General features: G+C 35.6%; 1 protein-coding gene across 1 annotated transcript in view; it reads left to right on the plus strand.

The window, feature by feature from the left end:
- LOC104076733 (regulator of G-protein signaling 12-like) overlaps positions 1–22,917 on the plus strand; it is a 48,443-nt gene that overhangs the window by 20,093 nt on the left and 5,433 nt on the right. Inside the window, exon 3 of the mRNA XM_009577702.1 lies at positions 18,458–18,479. Coding sequence (XP_009575997.1) covers positions 18,458–18,479 — 22 coding nt within the window. The remainder of the gene's footprint in view (positions 1–18,457; positions 18,480–22,917) is intronic.

The following is a 22,917-nucleotide window of genomic DNA, read 5'->3' on the forward strand; positions in this document are numbered from 1 at the left end:
GCAGTATAAGTAGGTTCCATGCAGTTTCTTTTATGGGCATATGCTGAACTCTGTTCATTTGCTTATGGGTCGGAAGAAGGCTGTATTTTAATTTTTTGTGAAAGTATGAACTTGCTCCTCTTGTCTTTGAAGCTGTAGTGTGTGAAATACTAGCTGTTGTTTTTGCTGTCTTCTGCCATAAGGTGGCGTGATTTCTTTGCATTTTTTTTTTAAATCTATCCAAGAATAAAACATATTTTTGTATATATTATTTTAATAAATACAAACAATGATTGCAAGAGAATATTTTACTTTTTCTTTTAAATTGTTAGATTATGGCTGGCTATACATGCACAGACAATATTCTTATAAGGTGAGAATTAGCTGTAATGATATAGTTGCCCCTCCTTAAGCATTTTCGTCTTACCTGCAGAAGCTGTATTATACATAGAAGAAAACAGACAAGTTTGAAGGATTAACCTCTAGGTGCTGTTTTTAGTAATAGAAGCAGTATACAAGATTATTTTAAATCTGCAGGGATCAAAATAGGATGAGAGTGCAAAGTTAATGGATGCAGTTATGTTACGACTATGGTACGGAAAATATCTCACAAAACACAAAATACACAATTTTATTTCTGCACTGTGGAAATTGTACCTGTTCACACCAGGGCTCAATATGATTATCTTGTAAATTGGAACTGAATTCAGAAAATTATCATGTTTAGTATATGCCTTAATTATGTTGTTTTCACAAGAAATGTATTTAGAACTTTTTCTTTATTAAATTGCAAGAAATCTGTTTTTGTTAAGACCAGATTCCTATTTTGTATATAGTAATAAATTTTCCTATGTGAATCATTCATCATTATGAAATAGTGTCCATTAACAACCATGTTAAAATTCTGTGATTTCCACCAATTTTACTTTATAGCATGTTTGCTGGTTCATATTTGCAAGGTGTAGCTTAAGCTAAATGGAACTTGCCATGATTTAGGATTATTTAATAATTGGACTAATGAGAGAGCATGATCCTATCTTTCTTCCTACTTTTCTTCCCTGTAGGTAAGTGCCACTACTCTCATCCTCTTGCACTATTCTGTCCTGGCAAAGACATTGTTTGTAGATTTATAAACACATTCAAAGTGACTCTGTGAGACTGCAGAGACTAGAACACTGCCTTTGTAAAAATTTATATTAAACAGAGTAATCCTTTTACTCATCAACAGTTTTGGAGCCAGATTGCATAACACTTTCAACTGTAGCTCATTCCATTCATATTTTAATTTTTCTTGAGGTCTGTAAAAATGGGGGACCCTTGCAGTATTCCCTTGAAGTCAACAAATTTAGGTCCTCCTCACGAAGGAGAACATTGAAAGCTTTTGTTTCCTGAAAATCATCGTGGCACTTGTACTTTTGGTATTTCTCTGTGGTTAAAAATAGGGCAGAATAGTATCATGAGAGACATAATATCTTAGGCAGAGAAGTGTCAAGCTCTTTGAGTATTGTTAAATAATCTTTTAATGTAGAGATCTTTTTAAAATTAAAGACTGTTTAATTCTTTTAACTAAATATCAGGACAAAAAAAGGTGGCTGTTGCTGCTTTTCTTCTTGTCCTCATCCCATTTTGGAAACCTTAAAGCTATATCCAATATGAAAAAGAACATTTGTTGGATCAAATTTCTAGAGTTTAGTAATGTTTTCAAAGTTGGGATGTATCATATATTCCTTTTAAAAACCAGTGTGAGGAATTTTGTTAGAATGTTCTATCTTAATTATAACCATTAATAATGTAGTATTATTAGCTGTTATTATAGATAATAATGCTTGATTTTTTTCTGTTTTGTTAATTCCACTGAAGCAACTTTTTTGCATTTCATCTGCTAATTGAAAGCATATAACACATCTCTTTGGTATGAGGTTTTTATACTAATGAATGACATGTCTCTGCTGGATATTAGCTTTGGCATCTGTGGGTGGCAAAACCCCCTAAATGCTCATTTGACTTAATAATAAGTTTTTAAGTAGGTACCTGTCTTTGTTTGACTGATTTAAATAATCAGACAAAGCTTACACAGGGAGATAATAGCTTGTATTAGACCAACTAGTATACTAGGAAAATCAGACAAGAAGAGCTAAACATGCCCCAAACTTTTCCCACCCTGTCAGTTGATCTAATAAAAAGTATTAAGTCTCCCTGCAGAGCTTGCTTTACTGACGTTCTTAGATCATCACCATGGCCACAACGCCACCACTACGGCTAGTATAATTACGTGATTTAAATCAAAAGGCCTCTTCATTCTCAGCTTATAGTTGTGAATTTAAAATTTGAAAAGAATGTATATTTTTGTCTTAGGTTTCACCAGTTGTTCTAAGCTGTGATAACTTGCCATGGGCTGCCAGTATACACAGGTTCCAGTGTGTACTACCTTTAAGTATTGCATCTTTTGCATGTATTTTGTCCTAATTTTTATCTAAGATGTAACTGACCAATTGACAATTTTGCTGTCTGCTTTCATGAAGGTGGAGAAAAGGCCAGTTGTGAAAGAAAACTGCATGCAAGAATAAAATCTCCATTTTTGTATGTAAAAGGTAGTTCTGTATTTTTAGCATGCTAATAATAAACTTCTTAAAGGGCTACTCCTGTCTCATATACGAATATTCTGAAGTCCAAATGCTAACACAATCCAGCCCCTAACACTGCTGTTTTGGTGGAAGCCTCATGGATCTGTGACCACAGCCTAGGTTCTTTGTTTCTCTTTTCCCTTTGCTAGAAGCTGTCTGGCGTTGCTCGGTGGAGTAGCAGTGAATAGACAGATCCTGTTTCTCGGAGTGTGCCACCAGGGGTCAGCTTTTAAAACAGTGCAAAGCGCGAGATGCGTGCTTAGTGATTTTTACAGTCTCAACTGTAGCTCAAACCCTCTTGCTGAACTGTAATATATAGCTTTAAATAGTGTAAGTTAGTCATGACATTAAACATTGATTTCTTTACCTTGAATTACTGTAGCACATGTGGTCATGGAGCTGATCGGTAAGGCTTTGAAAGCATCCAGTGGTTTCTGCCAGGCATTCTTCGGCTCTCTTCAGACCTTTGACTGTTACAGTCCTGGCTGGAGTGCTGCATAGTGGCTGCACACCTGTGCTGGTAAATGAAACCGTGCCAGGACACGGGGGCAGGCAGGGGATTACAGTGTTTGTACTGTCACATTGTTAGAGTTGTCATTTATGTGGCTTCATCCTGGGCCAACTAGTGTATTTTCTCAAATGATTTTGATCATGGTTTAGAAGTTAGCCCTAATAGCTAGCTTCACCGTTAGCCCTAATAGCCAGCAGGCAGTTTGGATGCAACCAACTTGATAGGAGGTTGGAGAGCTTGGTGGTGTGGTAGTGGCCAGAAAGCACCAACTGTCTTTGGAACTACACAATAGCTTATGGCACTATTTATTTGACTAGTACAAATATAGCCAGTATGTCTGTAGGTTACCCTCATCTTATTCTGGATGATGCCTATGTTATGCCTTAGACTTTTTTTTTTGCTGTCATCATTCTTAGTATGTCTTAAAGACTTCCAAGAGCATCATTTGTTCACATTTGGTTCTCTAGACTGCTCTGTTAAGAATTTCAAACTCTTTTCAGCATACTCTAGAGAATCTTCTTCAAGCTTTTATTTTGGCATGTGTGATCTTAACAGGTACTTTAGACATATTCATTGTTACTCCCTAAAGAAGGAAAACATCATGCTAGCAGTATACATTTATTTATTTTTTCCACAGATTGTGCACTAACATTAATGTTAAGCCTTTGCTGGTATTTTATACTATACCGTAATTTTTAAAAGATTACCAATATATGCTCTTAAGTTTTCCTTACATTTATAGACTTTATCATGGAAAGTTCTTAGGCTCTTCACACTGTTTTGTAAAATACGTGGCAAAGGTGGGTTGGTCAACAGATGAGTACAGTTGTGTGTAACCTCTTTATTGTGAATTGGAGACACTTATTTCTCGATAAAATCCAGAATGTTAAACTGTGATTTTTTTTTTTTCCAGACACTGAGAATAATGGCATTTTTTTTCTGGTATTGCAGTTGGTAAAATGACCATACTTTGGTAATTTTACTATTTACTGTTTTCTCCTGCTTTTGGGTTATTTCCTTTATTTCAGATTCTGGAGAAATTTGCCATGTAAATTTGCATGTAAAAAGCAGAGTAGTCAGAGAATGTGCTGAGAGCTGGATCTCATCTCTACTTTCTTTGTGAGGTGCATATGGCAGTGCTCATCCCATACTTTGGTGCCTGAGAAGAAACCAACAGTGTTGCCTGGGATGGATTCCATAGGGAATGCAGTTCTCGTATGTGCAAAAACAGTTGGCACTGTATGGAGAAATTTCTCCCTCAGGAAGCAATCAGTACATTGTCTGACCATGCCACTCAAGTGCTGTCCAAGCTTTATTGCCTCTGGGTTTGGCTCTCCAACACAAGCCAATTTCTGTCACAGAACCAGAGGCACAGTGTATGCTTTCAGGGACTAGATACAAACTTGTATTCTGCATAAATCCTCAGGCAGCAGGCCTTACTTCTTGTCAGTAGCCAGTACTGCCATTCTTAAGATGTGTGATTAAATGGACGCAGGTGAATTCATAAGCTGTCAATGTCTCTGATGCAGTCACGTTTGTGGAACTACAAGGATCAGCCAGTGTGAACAAGTTAAAGTAACCACCTGAAGCTACAGAGGGCTCATATCCCTTAGTTCAGCAATATAAGGTATCAGACCTTGGTTTTGGCTCTATTCTTTTCATTCTGGTTTCCTTGAGTAGTGATGAAACAGTCAGTGCTCGCAGAACTGGGACTTGGTAGGTGGGCAACCTCTAAGGGGTGTCTTTCTCGTAACCTTTGGTACCTAGTGTTCTTTTAAAATTTGGCTTACTTGCTTTGAACTGAAACTGTTCGTTCTTCTGGGTCTAACTCATGAGGCATGTGATGTTAAGGCAGAATAATGGCTTACTGCACTGGGGTCTATTATTGAAACCCAGAATTATTTGCCGCTTAAGGCTGGCTTCAGTTTCTTATGTTACACTTGTTGACTCAAGAGCATCTTTTAAGGCTCCTCCCAAGAAGATGAGCAGTGAGGTGAAGTTACTCAAGGTAATAAGGACAAGAGCAGTCTCTGAAGATGAGAGCAGGCTGCTTTTATAAGACTGAATGACTGGACAACAAAATGGCAGATGAAAATGTATGCAGATAAATGTAAAGCAATGCAAATAAGGCAAAATAGCCGTAGCTTCATATATCAAATGATATATATATCTCTGAGCTGACTTCTTCTCAGAAGTAAGGTCTTTGAGTTGAATGAAAACATCAGCTCACTACAGTAGCAATGAAACAAAATTCTGTGTTACGAATTATTATGGAAGGAATAGAGGAAAAAAACCACATAATGATTCCATTGTATACATCTGTGATTTGCCCACGCCTGGTCTCTTTATTTCAAAAATGTTATGATACATTAGAAGTAGAAAAGGTTCAGAAAGGCGTAAGAAAGAGTACAAAATCATGGGTGGCATAGAAAAAGTAGCTGGGATTGACTGCTTACTGTCTCCTTCGGGACAAGAAGTCAGCACCATTAATTAAAGGTAGCTGGAGCCAGGAGCAAAACAAACAGAATAGCATGATTGTTCATGCAGGAGGTGAGTCGGTCTGTGGGACGCCTCACCACGGAGTGCTGTGGATGCAAGAAATTTGCATGTCCTGGGGGGCAAGTGGACAAGTATTTGGAAAAGAGAGCCACTGGGGATTATTAAGGAGACAAGCCACACCAGATTCAGGAAATCTCCTGAACTGAAAAAGACCTGGAGTCTGAGAGAATGTAATCAGGGAAATATCCTATGTGTTGCCCTGTGCTACCGTGGGTAGACATCTGTGTGTGGCCACTTCTGGAAACATAATACTGGGTTTGATAAACCCATGTTCTGAACTGATTATGTTCTTAGACTCAAGGATGGACATTTCTTCTCCTTAACTGTGGGATTATGGTTTGTACTCTCGGCGCAGGAAGCTGCGTTACCTTTCACTTGGTGTAAACTTGTTTGTTTGTAAAGTAAAGGGCTCGCTGACCGTAGTATCTCCTAGCACAGTGTAACTGCCGAGGGCTCTGGGAGCATTTACTGTTTGTGCTACAGATGTCTGAGGGAGAGGGCACCTGCAGCTTTCCTGGTTAGGGCTTCTGCTGCAACACAGACTGCCCATGCAATTCCTGGGTGGGAATGAAGAACTGGGTGACTGGTTTCATGCATCTCTGTTCCTGCCCTCCCTCAGCTGCTCTTCCTGTTACCTGGTATGTCTTTTTGTCATCTCACGTGCTAAGGAGGGTAAGGAGGGATTTTTGCTCCGTGAGACCTGGTTAATGTTAGGGAATGAATTAAGGCCTTATTGAATGAACTGAGTTGGTATTTCTAGAGTATAATCACAGAATACATACGGCACGAATGATAGCACTGTAGCTATCCGTGAATTGTTTCTGACCCCGTATCCATGCTTAAACTGCTGGGATTCTGGCTAGGAGATAGTACCATTTAATTTTCACTGTCGTCATGGATTTATCAGTCCAGTGAAGTTTTTTTTTAAATAAAAAAAAAAAAAAAGTTACCTGTGGAGCTTCTAGTAGATGAGCTACTGATTTTATTCAATATTAAATCATCAAAACATTTCATCTGTTCTTCCAATACTTAAAAAAATACGGTAAAAATCCCATCCTCTACTTCCGTCTGGACCAAGGAACTGCAGAAGGATGGTATTTAAGCATTATTTCTTGGGCAGAAAGTGTGTGCATTTCTTTCTGAAAATGCACAGATATTGCTGGTCTGTCTGGAGAGTAGGTGTGGTATTGAAAATTATGAGAATCATGTTTCACTTGGAACGCGATCCTTGTAAATGCCAATGCCCTGCTTACTCAAAAGAACAGGGAGCATTTTGGTAGGATGAGATAGATTGCATAATATGCATATATGTGATTGTAATCATACTGAGACACGTACCTACATGCCAGGAACTGAAAGAAATTTGCTGTGAGTCTTACAACTTTTAACAGTTTTTTTTTTAAAAGCATTTTTAGATTGTATTTAAAGTATTTTTAGTAGGGATTGATGACCTAGTTCATTCAGATACTATACTCATCAAAGGGGAATGTATTAAAAAAGAATACTTTGGAGGAGAAAACGATGTTGACTCAATGCTTAAACAAGTTTGGACAAACGTTTAAGACAGAGTCCTGTAGGCCCTTACCGAATGCATTTTACATTAGCAGATTCCTCAGCAGCGTGCTGTTGTCTTTACAGAAGCTTTATTGTTACACAGGACCTGCCTAAACACCATTTTGAAAGCTGCCTGTTCCTTTTGATGAGAAGATACAGAACCAGTATTGAGGGCGGAGAATGTGCTGGGGAGGGAGGAGAATGGGAGAGGTGTTGATAGGGCAACAGACAGAGAAGCCTCATTTTTTTACTGGACTCTGGAAGAAGTAAATATGTGTTCAGAAAGAACATAATAATAAAGTTGAAGGGACTGTTTCCTAACAATGAGCTATTAAACTATTTATACATGGAGAAAACTTTTACTGATAGTCAAGTGTCTGTAAGTATAAAGTTTTGTTTGTCTAAAGCGAACAGAAAACAGGGATATAGTTTAATGAATAGTCTTCTGAGCTAAGAAATCTTGCAGTGAAATATGATAAATAATGCTTCTAAGGATTCAATGAGATTTTAAAGAGAAAAAGTTTGTAAGTATAAGTATTTAAGTTGACTTTCTATATAAGCTGTATTATGAAATTAAGAATACACCATTTTTATGTTGTAAATCACAATTTAAAAATCTCTCTTTAGCATTGTATTGTTTTTAAAATGTGCAGTGAGTTTAGTAGATATACAGATACTTCTCTAATTAAGTTTTCTGTAAATCTTTCTGTTAATTTTCACTATACTTGTACGTTTCCGTAAAGCAAGAATGTCATGTTAAAGTTAAAAGTTACCTTCAAATTGTTACAGTGTTTTTTTAAGGTGTGCAGCTAAAGTGATTTATTTTTTCTTCCAGCTGGATTTTTGTCCAATAAAACAGAATCCAGATGGTATGAGTTATTACAATAACTTAAAATAAATGAGAAGTATTTATAGAATACAAAATTTCTGAGGTAGAGACTTCAGACCAGTTTTAGCTTCTTGTTGCTCAGAAAACACATAGTAAGTAAAGGTCCTAGCTGTATTATCAAATTTTGACATTATGGTTTTATTCTTTATGTCTATATATCTCAGAGTATAATTGTCTTTAATGCTAAAAGTATAGCAGCAAAACTACCAGTTTTTAAAATGAAAAGGGAAAGAAACAATTGCAAGGCTTAGGAAGATATATATGCATTGTTTGCTTAAAATTCAGTAGTTTTCATGCTCAGTTTTACATTGATTTCCTCAAAATCTATTGATTCTTAGGGGTCCATCTGCAGTAGTAGGAAATTCAAAAGTGGCTTAATGTGTTTCAGTGATCTGTCACTTAATCATATCCTCCTTAATATGTAATTTCATTTTAATTTACTATTGGGCTGCAAGTCACCTTTCATCTGAATGTGCAAGTTATGTTGTTTCTGCACATTTTTATTAGTGGAGAGAATTCAGTTGTCTTAAAATGTTGATCAACAGAAGGAAAAAAAAGTAATTGTTTAAAAAACATTTTTGAAAAAGTGTATTTTTTATTATCAGTTTACAGTCAGGTTCTACAGAATTATTTTTCAAAGTTCACAATATGGCTTTCAAAACCAAATATTTGTTCTTAGAGTAGATTTCTGGATGGCAAATCTTCTTGAACTTAACACTTTAAAATGTGTGCATCCATCTCAGAAGTGTAGGCAGACAGCAGGGGGCACTCGGAACAGCAGTTTGCATCCAGTCTCTACTTCACTGAATTTGTTGTATGGGAAGTCTTGGTATTTAACAAGGCGGCTTGTATTTCAGTTATTTATACATGAACAAATTCCAAATAGTTTGGCTTGAAAGTATTTTTCATTAATATCACTTTGGAATAGGAAGGACTTTTATCTTTAAAATTGATAGAGGGAAACCACAATGTTGTAAGTAAGATAATCTTCCCTCTTTTAATCAGTAGCACATATGGGGTCTGTTTATTGTTGAGTAGCTGACAAATCATTGACAAAAATATATCTAGACAGATTATAGAAAATTTGGGGAGTTAGGGAAAAAAACCATTTTATTTTATAGCAGTTTTCTTGATTTGTGTGTAGGTTTTTTGATACTCCTGCTTTTTATTTCAGTAGCTAGGGTCAGTGAGCTAAATCATATTCTTAACAGATATTTTTCCTCTGGCTTTCATGCAAATTGTTGTTACTTTCTTTAATATGAGATAAAAAAAGAAATGTTTGATATTGATGAGATTAAGATTTTTCATGCTGCAGTCTGCCAACGTCAAATTTACTTTAGGAGTTCGTGTGACTAGGAGCTGGTCCAGGGGATTGCCTCTTTCTAGTTGCCTGGCGTTTTTTGTGTGTGTTTTCTTCTTTCAGGAGTCAGGGATATATTAAATCCTATTCATCTTTTGACAAGTTAAAACTTACCCAGGCTTTCTGTCATTCTGTCTTTCTCTTCAGCTTTTTCTGCTCTGAAAACAAACGTACAAAAGAAAATATGAGCAGGAAGTGGAGGGAGGGTAGAAGAGAAAAACAAATCAACCATATCTGGGGTCTCTACCCCTTCCCACAGTTTAGCTTCTAAGCAGATGGATGTGGGTTTACAACTGTCGTCTTTGGTATATCTGAATAAGGTTTTTAAAGCTGTTGTGTCATAGTTTTACACTTTCCGTTAATAACTTTGCAAATTAACATTCCTTCAGCTTTTGACCTTTGAACTTTGAGTAGCCTGCCTGGTTTACAAATATGGTACACAAAATCACAAGATTTTGAATCTGGCAGCTGCTGAAATAATCTGTGAAAATGTAGAGGGATACGAATTTTTTAAAGGGCTTTCATAGTCACATGACATTTCATAGCCATTATCATTAACTGGTACTGTCTGATTCGTAGAGCTTATTTGCAGTGCTAGTAGAGTCACTGTATGGAAAAAATGTGGACGTGCAATGCTTAGTTCAATGAAATAAAATCAACAACTGTAAAGGTCTGTTTAAACTAAGGGATTATTAGGTTTATAACGCCAAGTATGAGTGCCTAGAATGTATAAAACATTGCCCACACACAGTGTTCCTAACAATGTCACTAGGGTTGCTCTGGTGAACTGCTAGTCTTGCAGCTACATCCTATTGCATGTGGGGTTACTTTTTTCCCTAATCATTCTTGTGTTCTTGAGGGTAACATCCTCACCTGTTAAAACTCTTCTAGTACATTTGGTCTTTCTAGGTGATTCCTAGAGGACTTAGGTTGAGCGTTAAGTAAACACTATTGATGAAAGTCCTTTTTTGTGTTACCCCAAAGGGGTATTCACAGGAAAGTTCTCTAGGCATTTCTGATCCATTTGTGCTTTTTACTTACCCAATGTAAGGATTATTATGCACCTCGTCACCTGCATATTTGTTAATGGTGTTGCTGTCTGGTTAAGGTATTGACAGTGAAAATACATTCTGCGTCCTACTTGGTTTAGTGTCAAGCAAAATGCAGTATTTAAACAGCTCTGGCATTTTTTCTTTATAAAATTATAAATTTTTGATACTTATCCACACATAGTAAAACTGTTCTGTGCAAGTATCATAGGGCATTTGCTTCTTAAGTCCTAAAATAATGGAGGGTGTAATTTGTAAAGCACATTCCTTCCTGTCTACCCACCCATTTGTTTCCATTGCGTTTTTTCATGGTATTAAATACTTGTAGAAGACAGCATTCAGAAGTGCAGTGGTGTGCCTATTCAGACAAGTAATCAATCATAAAATGAACTTTGTCCGTTGCAGCAATTTGCTTATGTCTCTGGAATGCTTGTTAAAGTATGCTTCCTCCATTTTCATCTGCAATTAGCTTAAAATTTCTTCTCTGATCACTCTAAATTAAATTGAGAAGATTGAGTTTTTCTGTTAACCAAGTCTCTTCATCCTAAATCCAAATGGGAAGATGTGCAGACTTGGATTGTCTTTTGCAAGCCAATCTTACCGTGAGATCTTGAGTAAAGGCTCTTAACTTCTTTTTGCCTCATTTTCTCTCTTTATGAGTTCAGAGTAATATTTGCCTTCTTCATAGGGTTGTTTTTATATTAGGGGCTCAACCTAGGAACTGTATGGATGTGAGGGATTCCACATACTGCATTGAACAAGGGAGACGATTCCTCTTTCCTAAACTACTACTAGTAAGTCCACCTTGGCTTTAAGGACATCCCACTACCATAAAAATGCCCACTAATCATTCCCAGTTTGCAATTCTGGTGTTTATTTTTAGCAGAAAATTGTATTCTGATTGCTTAAAAAATAACATCAATGAATGGTTTAGGTACTATCGCTATTTACTTGTGAAGAGCAGCAAACTCCATGAAATCCTATACGTTCCATATACAGTCTCTTGAAGACACTGCTGTCACAGGCAAGTTAATAGCACGTCCCTCTTACATTACAAGTAGCCTATTTTGCTCTCTGTTCCTAAGGCGCTGTGCACAGAACTGTCTTGACATCTAGCTGAGCACAAGCTCGGGTAGTGAGGAAGGAAGGGCAGAATATCAGTTGGTTTCTGAAAGGAGAATTTTGTCTTTAGTGACAACGGGCTGCTCCTAGGTTTAACCAAATATGCCAAGTTTCCTTGTACTGAGGATTTTTACATGCAATTTATAGTGTTAATCACTGAAAAGTTAAGCAGAATAGACCGTTTGAGGTCCTACTTTATTCTGGCTTGCATTATGTAAACCTCTGAAAATAGTGGTTTACTATGTAAATATTTCTATAACTAATGTTAGGGTGATTAACTAATGTTTTTCTGAAAACTGTCTTGGAAATCTGTTTTATTGAATACAGGACTGTCACACAATTCAACGTCATTTTATTTTCCTGATTTGTTATAGGAAATGTTTTAAAATACAATCAGCATGATTTATATAAAATGATCTAGCTTTTCTGGTGAGAGATAATTGAGATCTAATCTGAATCCCTGACGAACCACAGCTTCCTGCATTGGCCTGTTGCTATGGGTAACATAAAGGGAGTAAAATAGAACTTCATACGAAATGCCTTTAAACTTTACTGGCATGTACAGGCATGGAACAGGGTTGAATTTTTTTAGTTTAATCTTTGAGAAGCTGATGTGTTAAGGAAATGCTTTTTCCATATTAAGTGAAGAGAAGATGAATTTAGGAAGAGTACTGTTAGGAAAAATAACTGCTGTTTCTTATGAAGAGCGGGTAAGTAATATGAATTATATTTAGCTAAGGCAAGGCATTGTTGCAGTGAGAAATTAGAAGAGGCTATTGTTATTGGCAAGAAATTAGAGAAGAATGTTATCAGCTTCAGAATGCTTTTTGCTTAGCCTTTAAACTTTTTTACTTTAAAGTATTTGAGTTAAAATTCCTTTGTAAATGCAAAAATTGGGCTTTATTATCAGAGAAGAGTAAAGGGAATCTTACTGTACCAACTAACATTCAGATTTTGAGATGTATTTATGAACTGTGCCCAATATGTATAAAGCTAAAAAATCAGTATCTTTATAATCTGTGCCTATTTTTAAATTCTGTGCAAATGTATTTTGTATATGCTTTCTGTACCATTATATCAGTATTATATCTTTAGGTAAAACTGTATATATCTTGTATATATCTTTATCAAAGTAGTTTTAGGGATGGATTTGGCATTTAAGGCACTCTGTTTATATGTGATAAGATTGGTTTTGTTTGGGGTAAAAAGTTGAACATTTATTTCTTAAAGGAATTCTCAATGTCACATCATTTACTGTTCATATGTTGTTTTTATAGATTCAAATATTTGACAAAAATATTTAACCTTCAGACAAGAATGTGTTCAGTAAAATTATTGTACAGTAGTTGTTCTGTATTTTTTTTCCTTGGGAATTCTTGCATCTATAATACTTTTGTATTAACTATTATAAATGCACTTCTTTGGTGGTAGAGAATTGAAGAGACAAATTATGTAATAGTCCTCCTTTAAGTGGCATTCTGAAGGGATATCCTTCTCATGGAATTCTAAATAATGAAATGAATTGCAATAATATTTTGAAACGAGGATAAAAATACTATAATATTACTCTAATATTTAGGTGAGAAGTACATTTGAGATTATTTATCAGAAGAAAAATCTAACAGTAATTTATAAGTAACATGGCTTTATTTTTTATTTAAAATGTTAGAACAGTGTATACCGTATTTTGAGACATGATCTCCCTCCCAGAGATCATTGGAGTTCATGGCATTTGTACAATGTTAATGCTGTAACGTATTTAAAAGGATAAAAATACATGTATGTAATGTAACTCCTGGAGTAATGTGACTGAAGATCTAGGGACCCGCTCATAATTCATACCATGGCAGAAGGAGAAGTTGCTTCAGGTGATTTAATAAGGAGTTTGAACAAAGCTAGGTGCAAGCAGACAGTTGACTGAGTGATAGGCTTTCCCTGAGCTAAGTGACAGAATGTTTGAAAGTTGGCTATTTCTATTCAGCCTGTAAATCTTCAGTGCTTCATCTCTTAAAGAACACGACAAGTTTCCCAAACTTATTTTGTATATTGAAATCATACGAGAAAATCAGTTTAGAAGGTTGGTGGAGCAAGCTATGCTATTCCAAGATGAAAGGCTTAATTAGAGGGGCTTTTGTAAAATAGTGTGTAGTATAATATTGTACTAGGTGAGTCTAACAGATTCTGAAGGCAGCAGTCAGATGCAGCATTCTTTGGATGCAGCAAAAAGTCGATGCCTGTATTGGAAGAAAGTGTACTTTAGAAAGGACACATAGAGAGGTTATTTTTAATCCTTTTTTCTCTGAATCTTCCTGGATGCCCAGGAAAGAAAGAGATGTCTCTGTTTAGTCTGTGATTTTGTCATTGTTAGGGTAGGAGGGAGGAATACGTCTTCACTCTCCTTACAGATTTTTATCCCTCCACATCTCAGAAGGAGTTGGAAATAGATATGTCTTTTTTGACTCAGGAAGGCACTCACCCACACTCTATTACCACAGATGATTTCATTTGCTCTGTTTTATTGCTAAGGCCTGGCATTTCCTAGTATGTGTCACCCCTCCTGGTATCCCCATCTTTCCCTTTGTTCTACTCAAGTACTTGAGCATGACTTTGACTTGAATGACAAATCTTCAAGTGGAGAAAAAGGACATTTTTGTATTGTGTTATCTGGGTAGTCTGTACGCATGGATTTATTTGCTGAGTGTAATGTCTGGGATATGGGTGGGGTATTTTGGGGTTTTCTGCATCATGGTGTTATGGCAGACTTTGATAGTACTTAGTTTCCTGGGACCTGATCCATGTAAAATGGAACTGAGTGGATTTTCTGGATAAGAGTTTCTGTCAACTGAAAGATGTCATCAGACTAGTTTCATGCAGTGGTGCACACATCTAGCAGGTTATAGACCACGAAAGCTAAAAGATACAGGCTGTTTCAACCTTATGAATTATTCTCCTTTATGCCCTCTGTCCCTTTTTACCTTGTTGTTGGTGCAAGATACTATGTTGTCTATTTCTCTTCTGGAAAAAAAATTATGTACTTGCAAAGTAGTTTTCTCCCTGTTAATTGTTGTAAGCTAATAGTCTTTTAGATATGTTGCAAGCTGATCCTGAACACAACATCAAAAAACTCATGGGCCTTTCTGGTTTTTCCACACAGCAAAGAGAGATGATACAAAGAGAAATTTTACATGTTTTCTCTTAATCAGAACTTTATGCTATCTAATATATGCTGAAGCATTTGCCAGTTTACAGAGACCTAGAACATCTTTTATGGTGTATGATAACTTGGAAGCCACTGTTCAGCTTTCTGGCCCTGGCACTGAGCTCCTCCCCACTTGGATCACAGGGATCAAGATCTTGCCCTGAAGTGTAGGGACCTTTGCAGTGTGTGTGTGTGTGTGTGTCTGTATACTTCAGCTGCTAATCCAGCTAGATGAGCAAGCAGAGTTCCCATGAAGAGATATACTGGAAGACATTTTAGTTTTCCTAAACTAGATTTATTTTTTAAATTTTGGTAATTTGTTACCATCAGACTCCTGGCGTATACCATGGGCTTTTTCCTAGACTGATTTGGAAGTCAGGGTAATTTGAAGAACTAATTTCAGTTCTTATCTGGTTGTGAAAGATTTGAGGGTTGAATGCAGTTAGATTTTATCTCTGGGTGATAGTTCATATGTACATTCTCAAAATGAATATGTATATGTCCTGTCATTTGGAATGAAATACTTAAATACTTGGTTTTTTTAATCTTCACATTAGCCCTAACTGGCATGGGTCATACCCTATCCTTCTTCATCTTTCAGAAATGGCCACATACAGGAACTGTTCAATTTTATAGCTTTTAAATACATACGTTTTTTTAATAGGTAGTTCTTAATACATATGTGGTAAGCGTTAAATTTCATCAAATAATCAAACTTTGTATGTATAGTAGATCAAATTTTGTCCTGAAGAGCCTCCAGTGGTGGTAAGCATGAGCGCTGAAGAGTGAAAAACAGCCCCCAACATATAGTGAATTTTTAAAATGAGATCATCATAGTGTTTAAAAAAATCTGGTCTTGCAACTTATACCTTTGGACAAATCTAGACAAGTTTCAGCTGAACAGTTTAGAAGAGAAACTGCTTTGTCTAAATGTGGACTGCATGCAATTTCTGACAGGTTTATATTAAGATTTCGAAGTACTCACTAACATGTTTTGAACATATTATTGTGAATTCTTACACAATAATTACAAGCTTTAGTTTCTAGCTGGTTTTGTTGAATTAAGTGGATTTAGTTCAGTTACATAGATGAATTTAAAGAAATTGTTCTTTAGAAAGAAATTTTATTCTGTGATCTACAGAAGTAAATGGATAATGCTTGGAACATGCTGGGTAGTTTTAGTGACACTGTAATGTAAAAAAAAAAAACCATATAGTTGGAATATATCAAAACCAAAGAGAAATTTGAAATGTTTTAATAGCACAGAAATAGGTGGTTGATATTTAGATAAGAAATTCTGTCTGGGTACTTTTTTTTTTTTAATGTTTAAACGTAGTAATTACTAAGGCCTTGCTTGGAGAGATTTTGAGATATTGATACATGTAATGTAACATGCATTAAGCAAAGCATTTAAAATAAACCCACAAAACCAAACTATGGTGTGTAGAAAGCTCACTGCATTAACTTATGCTAAATGGATTGAGGTAAAACTGTATCTCATTATCCATAGAACTTAATTAAGTGGTACTATTACTGTAATGTTTGAGTTTTTCTATGAAATCACACCATTTTTCCTTTAAAATGATATTTTACAATTGTTAACTTCCCAGTTTTTGAAAAAAGTATTGTAAATATTCTTTTTACTATCATGAGAATCCTATTCATTTTACTTGATACCTTTCAAAAACATGAAGGAGAATTGTACTTTGTGTTTGAATCTAGATTCATGCAAGCTGCCAAAGTAAATGACCATTGAAAGTATTGTTATTTTTTTCTGTCTAATGTGTAAACTGTTACTATTACTTTACTTTGAGTCATCCTTTTCTTTATTCTTTGAGAAATGATGTTGAAATTGTTTATTCATCAGCTGTTCTGTACAGTATGTGAATAAGAAATTAGAAGCAATCAGATTTATAAAACAGATTTCAGTAATGTAAATTAAATTTTCTAAATTGCAAACATGAATTAAGTTACGGCTTCTGAATGCATAATATGCTTGCTAGACTTACGTGCAAAATAGAAGTAGAAAAGATGTCCTAAGCCTCACTGAAGAACTATACCCAAAACAGAAATACTTTTTTGATACCTGAAACAGTGCTATTAAAAAAAGTGAGAGGCCTGGATACACTTTTGATTATATTATTACGCTTCACAGATTCAGAAGCATTTATTTTTGGGTAGTTAAACAAGAAGTGCCATCATTTTTTTGATCTTTTCCATGAAAGATGTATTTGTATTTATCTGAACTAGCACCAGAGGAGTGATGTCAATAGGGACTGGTTTAGATTTTGAAAGTTCCAGAATACTTGTATTAAAAACTAGATCAGATCCTCTGCTGCTGATGTGAATAGTGAGGCCACGGCAGTTTGTAACAAGTAATGTTCTTTAGATAGTGTTAACAGCAGTATGAGATCCTGCAGTGAAATAGAGAAGAAAAGAGAAGGAAGGGAGAAGATATTATTCTTTTAAGGATTACTAAAAGTTTTTGTGGATTTTGAAGGGGAGAGGGAATGATTGTTGCCAAGGCTGGAAAATACAGACAAACTATGGAGAGATAACTTTTCTCTTGAGTTATATATAGATAACTTTTCTCTTGAGTTATATATATATATATATGTATGTATGTTTTTTTCTTCTCTGTGTTTTCCATCTTGAAGAAATTGTAGATATTATAGGGCATTCTTTCCTAGCTTTTTAAAGAGCAGTACAAAATAAGAGAGTTTCTTTTTAGCTATTTAGAAAGTTACTTAAAGGTTCAAGGACACTTTAAATGACCAAAAAAAGATTCCCCAAACTAAAATAATAATAATGATTTTTAATAGCCATTAAAAATCAATACAAACTTAAATCTAAAAATCAGCTGTCCTTCCAGTCTTTCACTCAGCTGAGTGTTAAGGTGCAAGCACTGAAGCACTGGAGTACATGTTTGGGAAATGGTCACCTACTTGGTTTTACAGAAATGTTAGCTGCCTTGAAGTAATTTGTGATCAAAGGTGAGAAGTTTAGGGAAGATAAGCACATAAACTTCAACATTTCACTAGAAGACTAATTGTCCTTGAAAATTTGATGTAAAACACTAACAGAGATGGTGAGGAGTTCTTACCTAGCTTATTGGAAATGCTCGTAACATCCTTTTGGCTCTGTGGAAGTCGGAAGTCATCAGCAGGGGAAGTTTTCAGGGTCATCTGACTGACAAAATTTTAATTTTGATTCCACATATCTCCAGATACTGCAGCAGAATAAAGTATATGAGGTGTTGTTTTCATTTTAAGTCTTTGCAGGTCAATTTTAAGGTATTTGCTTTCTTACATATACCAACCGATTGACTCTTCATCTAAGAAGGACCGTTGGAAGCAGTGTAGCTACTCACAGCAGGAAGTACTTTGTCCAGTAAATACTAGTGGGATCAAGTTCCAGGAGAGTGGTTAAAAGGCCTGGGGTGAATTTCATGGCGGGGAGAAACACCTGTGAGAAAGCTGGTTTCTTTAGGTTTTCCTCTCTCATGTTATCTGTTGTTAATAAGATGATAAAAGTAGCTAACATTTCAAATATTATTTTTAATACTTACCATGAAACTTAAGTAACACTTATTTTTCTCTTTCTTGTTGCAGTCAGCAACTGTTTCTGATGGAGGTAAGCTGAAGCTTGTTTTCACTTTTATGATGAAAAAGAATCAATTTTCTATATTAAACAACATAATATGTGGTAAATAAGGTGATATATTATAAGATGTGAGCCCAAAGTGGTGCAGAACTCTGTGACTTCTTTGGGAACTATGCCAATGAAAATATTGCAGGATTATGTTCACATACTGTCACTGATTCATTTGCATAATTTTTTTGTGGCACATCTATATATGCACGTTTTTATTATAACTAGGCTGCTTCATTCATAATAAAGAGGCAGAGCTGGTAGACTTTCATATAATTGGATGGTAGATAAAATCTTGTTCTCTGTTTTATTGTCCTTTACATACCCTGTTTGCTTTTGAAGAGATATGCTCTAGCTCCTAAGTTGTAAACTGTATTGGTGCCTTTGTTGAGGTTGAAATTTCTTTACAGTGTGATGCATTTTGAAAAGGGGGTAAGTAATTTGATATTTGTAAAATCCCGCTGTGGAGCTTTTGCAGTTCTGGAGTGCTTCTAAGTAAACTCCTCTTTATGTCACCTAAGCTTGTTTGTGTTGATTTTAATGTGGCTTTAATGTTTTAAAGGACGTCCGCTCTTTGTTAAACGTTAGAAGATTATTTCTCTGAACCTTTGAAGTTAATTGAAACAGTTTAAGTATGCTTCCTTAATGGAATAAAGGAATTTGTGTAGTTTAGGGTGACTTTTCTCACTTGTCTTGCTTGGCAGGAGTTGGTTCACTTGATCCTGCAGAGAAATTCACTCAAATACATACTATTGTTTGCTATTCTTTGACAACAGTACAAGACAATTTTATTAAATAAAAAGGGGACAAACTTTGTTGCTCCAGTTAGTGCAGTGAAATTGAAGAAATATTTTGAATGGTAGTGATAATTTTTTATATTACATGGAAATGTAAATGCAAAATTAGCAATACTATTCACAAAACTCCATCGTGTCCTAATTTCTGATTCCTTGCAAAACTAAAACTACAGCTGAGAGAAACATTACTGTTTTGGTCCTTTTGACAGAGCCACTTTCCAATGGCTGGCTGACTTTGTCAAGTATTTTCCTTCTTTACTGCTGACACAGTCTACTGCTATAACAGTACTTCTGTCTAGATGAGAAGATAGACTCTATGTTGTATCTGTCTTGTCTGCAAAGTGACAAAAGAAGGAAACAGAAAATAATTGTGTCTATTCTGCTTTCTATTTCTAAAATGTAGCCTATGTTTTTGTGGGAAAAAGATTTATTTTTTCCCCCAGATGTTACCTGTTTGATATAAAAATCAAGACAAAGCACAGACTTTTTTTGTTTGTGTATGTAATTGAATTAAGTTCCAGGTGCTGAGGGGCCAAAAATTTGATGGATTTTTTTTTAGCTAAAATGGAATGTACTTGCATCTTGTCTCCATGAGGGTTCTTTTTCCATGTTAATGAAAATTATTTTATTTCTGTTGCCTATCCAAACTTGGAGATCCCTGTGATAGTACTCATATGATAGTCATTTCAAGCTTCTTATGCTTCCAGCTGAAAACTGTTTTTAAAGATCTGACTTATTTTCAGTTCTTCCAATATGACTTTTGTATTTCATTCCAATTCCGTAGGTAATTGTGTTTTCACAATTAATTCTATACAGTTTTGTGAAGTCATGGAATCTAAGGGCCATGTAGGTTGCAGAGGTGAAAGAACAGACAATAAGTTATATGTACTTATGTACTGAGTTTTATGACCTACTTTTTCAGCTAGTGCTTAAGATTTAACATGGGCTCTCTCTTCATTGTTAAATGCTACTTAAGAGGGGGGCTATAATTTATGTAAAAAGCAGTAATTGAACTATACTGAGTGATATTGAATCAATGCTTAAATACCTAGAAAGTGGATTGGAAAAATAAGAACCAGAGAGACTGTAACCAGAAAAAGTGAAATGAAATAAAATCCTAATTCATTTCATTTAGAGCTGCATTGAGTAAAAAGCTGTGATTCATGTCTGAATTACATTTTCAGGCTCTCACTTTTATTGAATGTGTCACAGCACTGAAATTTTTTCAGTCTTCTCTAATCTCACTAATTCATTAATAGAAGCACAGTTTTACACATTTTAGGGCATGTCTAGATTACAGAAATTTTCACTCGTGTAATCATTAGTATAGCAGTGCATACTTCCTTTCCTAGACTAAAGCTTAATATTAGTATTTGTACATATAACTAGATACTATAAATACTGTTGTTAAGCTTTAGTCTGGGAAGGGAAATTTATGTATAAAAAGTAATTATTTTGTGTTTATATACATTCCTTCAGTATAATAGGAGGCATGACAGCTCTCTGTACACTTTCTTTTCAAGGTCAATGAAGCCTCATGTCATATGGCTTTTATTACATTAAAGCCAGGCACTGGAAAACATCTACCCCTTGTTGCATTTATTTTACGTGGTAACTTAGCTTGTGCGAGGCTGGGATGTTCTCTTCAGTCAAAACTGTGCACTTGGGCTTTGCAAGATAGGTAACATGTAAAAGATATAAGTACTTGAATTAGTGTTGTTTCCAAAGATGCTGACCAGTAGCAACTATTAACTGTAATTGATTTGCTTAATGAATTGCAGACAATCCCAGTGCAAACTGTAATAATGCTTAGATGCAAGATCATTGCTATAGATCAATTAATCTGTAGCACCTATGCTCTAGGAATAGCAGAAACTATTTTCTGTTACTACAACGACCTGTAATTAGCAGATTTCTCCTACTTCCCATCTTGGAAACTCTCCATTCCTGCACTGTGGGAATAGCAAGAGTGCGTACACAGCGTGCAGGCTGTTGCCGATGTTCTGAGCACTGTGGCATGTAAATCATCACAGGGATGATCAATAGTCTCCAGCTAATGTCTGACTTTGGCTATTGATACCTAGACAGCACTTGACAAAGGGAAAACCTTAAGGTCAAAGGACATATAATAGAAGTACATCATCATTCGTCTCTCAGACAGACAGGTGGTGAGGTATCTGAGCTATTGAGAATGTCTAAGTCAGTTCTTACCTGCTATTCCTACAGAGATCAGTTCCACAAAGCTGAAGTCTATTATTTCCAAATACTTAGGCGTAACACATACTATATGCGTCTTTTTCCTAAGATACTACTGTGCTGCAGTTTCTGCTGATTTTTGGGCTTAGTGTTCATCACCTGGAAAGAATTTTCATAAGGAAAAGCATTCTTACAGACTTTTTTGAAAGGAATCTGATGTTTGCAATAATAAATAATGTAAAACTGTATTTTAAAAAGTAACTAAGGAAGGTAGAGCAAAAAATCTGCAATGAAGTCCAAAATAAAACGAAACACTGTTTACACTTTTTACAGTATAAATACAGATGGATTGTTTCCTCTAACAGGTGTATGACTTATTTGTCAGTTACGTTGGCAGTGCATGCTTGCTGTAGCTGTGTTCCACTGTAACATAAATAATTCAAGTTCCTTTAGCAGCAGTGGCAAAAGGTCTTTTCTTTAAATTATTTATGTAGCATTTTATAATGCTTTGTGTTAAGTATACTATTGCTTTCCTCTGCTTGAAGCCATGAGGGTAAAGAATCAATTTGTTTAGAATGGTGTTGGAGGCTACCAGGAATTTTTTGGGGGAAATCCTTTAGCTTCCCTTATCCCAAAGTTGCAGCGGTACAATGTGCCGTACAGTAGGACTAACCTGCACCCAATGGGTTCCGGGACGTTGCAGCTGAACTTGGTATGGATTCAGAAGGATGGCTTTCAGTGAATGGCTTGAAGTATTTGATTAAGTGGCACCACAGTGGTTCTTACCAGCTTCATCCAGGTAATGTACCTAGTGATTGACTGGAATATCTTAATTATATGAATTTATGCATTTTGATGATTACAAGGAATACGTGTAGCTTCTCACAATGATAAAAAGTATTCTTAGGTCAAAAAATACATACAGATTTTATGAACAAATGCATACAAAACCATCCTTAATTAATTGTATTCAGACTTACTGCTTCATATTATTTAAATCAAAACTTTCAAAGCTATCTTATCCTGTATACTTTCAAGATTTTAGCTGATTAAATGCCTGCATTTTCTTACATAATGCTGGTTTTGTACAACAAAACCAAGAACCTCCACAGAATGTGTAAACACAAAAGGTGTAAAAGATTGTTTTTCTGCGGATTTTTAGAAAGCGTTCTGTGTCAATTCTCTATTTGAAGAATGTAATAAATGAAGCTGAATGAGTTTGCACAGAAAGTGGTGCTTCCTCGCTAGGTACGGTGGTTCTTGAATATAACAGAAATAAATGTAGGTCCCCAGGATTCGGGATGCTTGAGTAAGGAGCCTCCTTTTACAGGTAAAGCAAGATGAGTCAGTGCTTCCACACAGTAAGGAAAAAAGAAGGTAGGCATTAGGAGACTTCACAACACTGCTGAGTCTTCTGTGCACCTGAG

Source organism: Fulmarus glacialis, unplaced genomic scaffold (assembly GCF_000690835.1).
Source record: "Fulmarus glacialis isolate BGI_N327 unplaced genomic scaffold, ASM69083v1 scaffold43225, whole genome shotgun sequence".
In the NCBI taxonomy this organism is placed as follows: Eukaryota; Metazoa; Chordata; class Aves; order Procellariiformes; family Procellariidae; genus Fulmarus; species Fulmarus glacialis.